The sequence below is a fragment of the Tupaia chinensis genome, unplaced genomic scaffold (assembly GCF_000334495.1).
Source record: "Tupaia chinensis unplaced genomic scaffold, TupChi_1.0 Scaffold149184_1, whole genome shotgun sequence".
Classification (NCBI taxonomy): Eukaryota; Metazoa; Chordata; class Mammalia; order Scandentia; family Tupaiidae; genus Tupaia; species Tupaia belangeri.
In genome coordinates this window covers 1,368,590-1,373,561 of record NW_006209032.1, presented here as the reverse complement: position 1 = coordinate 1,373,561, position 4,972 = coordinate 1,368,590, and the positions used below count along the sequence as shown (strand labels likewise).

Sequence of the window (4,972 nt, the reverse complement as noted above, 5' to 3'; positions counted from 1 at the left end):
CTGGGGGGGCCCCAGCCGCGGAGATGCCCGGTGCTCCTGGGGGGCCCCGGTGCTCAGTGGCTGGAGCCCGCCCCCCGGCCCCCCGGCTCCCCGCCACACACCATTTGGTAATAGGCCACCAAGGCCAGGACAGACTCGAAGTCGTTCTTCCTGCACATCTTCTTGCAGACTTCAGGGTCGGCATCGGTCTGCAGGGAGGAGGTGGCGTGAGCATTGCCGTGGAAGCAACACGGATGTGGAGGGGACACTCCGGAGTAGTGAAGGGGATATGGGCTGGGGACACGTGTGGGCCCCACCGCACCAGGATATGCAGCAGCTCCTCCAGGTAGCAGCGAATGACACCCTCGTCCTCATACAGGGCCCAGCTGCGCTGCTGGGCATCATCCTTGTGCCGGGCCAGGTCTGCGAAGATCACCTCCAGCCTCTGCTGGTCGTGGCAGACCTGCCCTGAGGGCAGAGCCGTGCTCAGGTCCTGGGGGTAGAGGGCGGACAGGGTTCAGTGTGCTCTGTCCATCACCAGCCCTGGAAGCTCGCACCCCACGTGGCCCGCACTGGGTAGGGGCTTTGACCTCTGGGGACAGGATTCTGCATGAGACATGTCTCTTCCCAGACCCAGATGGACAGTCCCTGGACAAGGGCCATGGACTCTGTCACTGTCTGAACTTGACTTTCTCAGTCACTGCCTGTCATCCACCCCCAACGCCTCCCCAGACCCTCTGCCCGGGTACTGGCCACCATGCCCACCAGAATTACAGAACAGAGCCCTAGGGCACCTTTGGCACACTCATCCTGTCCTGTAGCCTGGGCTCAATGCCCTAGGCCAGTTTCGACCAGAGCCCCAACCTTGGCAAGGGACCCTGCTGGCCCCACAACGCCCTGCCCCTCGCTCCCTCTCGTCCGTCCATGTTGGTAGAGGTTTCGTCCTAGCTCTTGGGCACGTCTCTCCTCACTCGGGCCGCTGTGTCCATTCCTCCCTTGAAGCTGGACAGAACTCAAGCCTGCCCACTCGTGGTCTCCTCTGTCACCTGCTCAGGCACGCCCACACCTCCTGCCCCTCGCTCCACGTTCCCGCCACGCTGGCTGTGGCCCGGTTCTACTTCCTCCTGGAACCAAGCGTGGTCCCACCTCACGGCCCCTGTCCAGGCTGAGCCTCTGCCTGGAATGCACGCCCGCTTTCTCCTCCAGGGATCAGCACCAGCACAGTGAAAGCTCGAAGCCAGGGCTAGACGGGTACCGGTTCCATATGAGCCGGACCGGCGTGTATGGGTTGGAGGGGCGAGGTGGGGGCAGCAGGGTGCTATGCGGCCACGCTCACCTTGCCCTCCACCAGCGAGAGGAGGACCTGCTCCATGACCGGTGAGCTGGCTGGCACAGTGGCCTGGATGTGGCCCACCACGACGCCGATGGCCACACGGCACAGTTCGTGGCTCAGGCCGGTGTTTCTCCGCACGAGCTCCATCAGCTCCGCCCCGATGGTCCTCGGCACGGCCGACTCGGCCACGGCCTTCTCTTCTGCGGGCCCCAGGCTCAGTGCACCCAGGTCTAGGTCCTCTGGAGCTGAGGGAGCACGAGCTGCCTCCTCCTCTGCAGGGGGCTCAGGGGTGGGAGCCTTGTTGGGGGAGGGTTGGGCCTGGGACACTGTGGTGTGGGCGCTCCGGCGGGGCACAGGTGGGGGCGTGGGCGAGCAGCTGGGGCCTGGCTCTGACGGGCTGGAGCCAGTATACGTGTCCAGGGAGGTGCTGCTGACTGAGGAGCCGCTGGACACAGAACTGGTCCCGGAGGGCGTGGCGTTCCGGCTGCCTAAGAGCAGAGTGGGTGCTGGGCTCGGCAGCTGCGGGCACCCCAGCCCTCCTGACCCAGTGCCCACGCCCCACAATACATGGCCCAGTTCCGGCCCTGACTCCCCACTCAGCCCAGAGCCCCCATCTCCCTGACGGACAGAGAAATCACCCCAGGCACAGGGTGCCCCCCAGTACCCTCAACCCTGCCTTCTCACCGCTCCCCGAGGCCATCAGGGCCTCTCGGTCTCGGCGCTTCACGGGTGGGGGCGGTGTGGTTGGTGCTGCGCGGCGAGGCTGCGGAGGGATCTGGGGACAGAATGGACTCTAGACAGGCTGCCACCTGGGCCCTGACTCTGGGCATGGGCGGGCTGTAGCCCATGCCCGAGATGGATGGACCCGTGAGCCTGGGGATGCAGCTTCAGCCGCACCCACCCTCTCTCCAGGATGGCCACACCATGCACCTGGTAGAGTCCGCCATCCGGCCCGAGGTGTTCCGAACTGGGCAGGCTGTGCTGCCGCTCGAACCCAGCTCGACACATCCCGTTGGGCTGCCTGGCGGTGGCATCCAAATGATGATCGCTAGTTGATGGGGTCATAGTTAGGGCGCTGGAGGCTGAGGGTGCTCTGCGAGACAGGGTCTCTTTCCGGTGGTGGATCAGCTTCCTGATGGAGGGGCGAGGAGAGATTACTGGAGGGTACCTCGCAACTCCCCAAGTCCTCACATGCTCCCTAGGGGATTCTGGGACCAGGCCCCTCACACCCAGATGTCCCCATGCGCCACCCTACTCCACACCTCCCCAGGCCACTCCCCATCCTGCCCTCTGCATTCACTGAAGGAATGTGCTCAGGGGTGTCACGCCCCCCACACCCAGATCCCCACCTTTCTCAGGCCCCCACCCAATGCTCACTGGAGGACGCCACGCTGCTCCAGGCTGTACTTGCCGCCATCCCGCATGGCTGTGTTGTGCACGGCCTCGATGGCCCGGTCGATGGCCTGGAGGACATCCTGCTCCAGGCCCTGTGGAGGCGGGCGGGCAGTCGGACCTGGGTGCCGCACGGGCGTGCTCTGCCCAGAGCCAACCCAGCTGGAACCCAGGGACCACTAAGCTGAAGACCAGAGACCCAAGCGATAGCACCACCGGGAACACCAGCACGGGGCCAGGACACACCCAGCCTATCCCAGGGCTTAGCTCGGCCAGGAGGCCTCCAGTGTCTGGAATCCTTAATTCATCACTCTGAATTCTAAGGCTGACCCTAACCCCACCCCACCATGGCCTGGTCCTCCTGGCCTTGGAGAGCACTCCACAGGCCCTGGGAGCTGAAAGTGGAGGGAGCCCCTCCCCAAATCCACACTGCCAGCCTTCACCCCACAGTCATCTTCCAGATCTGCCCTGGGAAGCGGGTCTGTGTTTGTGGAGAAGGATGGCCACGAGGGAGGGCCCTGGCCCTGCTCCAGGCACTGTGTTGTCACCCCACAACCTGGGGGTCCAGCCACCCTGCCTGCCTGGCAATGGGGCAGGGTATGAGGGAGCAGCTGTGGGGGCAGTCACTGGTCCCCTGGCCCTGGCACTCAGGGTCCACTAGACGACACAGGAGCCTCAGATCTGAGGTGAGTTCACCCTCGAGTGGGTCTGACAGCTTCCATGATGGGGACAAACGGACACAGAGGTGGCACAGTCCTACCAGGGGGTAAGGGGTGTGCCCGAGAGTGAGCAGACAGGGGACAGGGTTGGGGGCCACAACGAGAAAGACCCACAGGTCCAAGAGAGTAAGCAGGACTTGGAGGGAGTGAGGAACTCAGACGGCCGAAGAGGCAGCAGCAGAGTGAGAAAACACAGAGAGAAACCAAAGGCTGGAGACAGGGCGGGAGCGAGCCAGAGGCAGAGAGAAACACGGGTGGAGAGGGGCAGGGCGACACAGAGCTGGGGAAACCGAGACAGGAGGGATGCAGAAAGAACTGGAGCTAAAGGCAGAGAAGACGTGAACTAAGAGAGAGGACATGACCAGAGACCAGTGACCGAGAGCTTGTAGGTTTCCTGCCCTCCCCAAGCACACGGCCCACCAGTCCTGGCTGTTCCCTGACTCGGGCCCAGCAAAAGCAGCAGGCCTTTCCCGAGAGGCCCCCGCAGCTGCCAGCCCCAAGAAGGCTGGGTCAGACACACTCCCCCACGTTCAGCTCAGCACCCCTCAATAGGATCAGGCAAGGGTCTGCGAGGATGCTCCTAGGACCCAGGGCCCATCCCTCTGGTAAGACCAGATGACATTTCCAAATTTATCCTGTTATTTCTGTCCTAAACTGGGCTGGGACAGGATGTTTCCAAGAGACCGGGGACGGGGATGGGGTGAGGTGTCTGGCACAGGCCGGGCAGCTCTGGGCCCTTCTTGCTGTGGCTGGAAAAGACCAGCTGGAGACGCCGCACCCAGCCCCTGCAGCAGGGCTGCTCTTGGGGAAGCAGGAACTGGGACTGCAGCCTTCCCTGCAGGAAACAGGACCATGGCCAGGCCAGGGGAAGCTGGGGGGACCCACTTCCTCACAGCTCCTTGGTGCCCTGGAATGCCCCCCCTCTAGGCTGGGCACAGGGAGGGGAGGAGTGGGGTTCCTCCACTCACAGGAGGAGGAAGCTTGAGAAGTCAGGGCCTGAGGCTTGGGGTGGGGTAGGGACAGTGCCAGGGATGGGGTCCTTGGTTCAAAGAGAGTTCAGGGGTCTTGGGAAGAGCGCAGGGGGTGGCTGAGTACATGACAGTGGAAGACACTGAGGTCTCAGGGCTTGGGAGTCATCCAAAGGATGGTGTCTGTGGCTCCAGGGTCCAGGCGAGGGGAACGAGGACCTGGAGTGTGGCTGGGAAACAAGTGATGACCAAAGTGGCTTGGGTCTCGGTGGTGGCTCCAATTTAGGATATGAGGTCGGGGGCAAGAGTGTGGATCCTAGAAATCCAGGGAAGGGGCATATTAACGTCTGGGATCTCAAGTATTTGGGATGACTGGCCAGAATTTGGAGGAGAGGTGTCTGGTCCTGGGGTCCCAAAGGGCCAGTCCGAATGTTGGGCTTTCGGTAGGTCAAGAGTTTGCCGTCAAGGGAGAGGTCTTTCGTGGGCGACGCCGGCTCTTGGGGTGTCTCGGTTCCCGTGAGTGTGGGATCTTAGGGGCAGGGTCTCAAACTCCCTGTGTGCTAGAGGTCCCGGCCTCGGCT

At 63.2% G+C, this 4,972-nt stretch overlaps 1 protein-coding gene across 1 annotated transcript in view; it reads right to left on the bottom strand.

Moving 5' to 3' along the window:
- Nucleotides 1–2,799, bottom strand: part of NCKIPSD (NCK interacting protein with SH3 domain) — a gene marked incomplete at its 5' end in the record, with an annotated part of 6,345 nt that extends 3,546 nt beyond the window's left edge. The window contains 6 exon segments of the mRNA XM_014585187.1: nucleotides 102–188; nucleotides 302–472; nucleotides 1,316–1,800; nucleotides 1,997–2,087; nucleotides 2,243–2,444; nucleotides 2,690–2,799. Coding sequence (XP_014440673.1) covers nucleotides 102–188; nucleotides 302–472; nucleotides 1,316–1,800; nucleotides 1,997–2,087; nucleotides 2,243–2,444; nucleotides 2,690–2,799 — 1,146 coding nt within the window.
- Nucleotides 2,800–4,972: the final 2,173 nt, after the last annotated feature.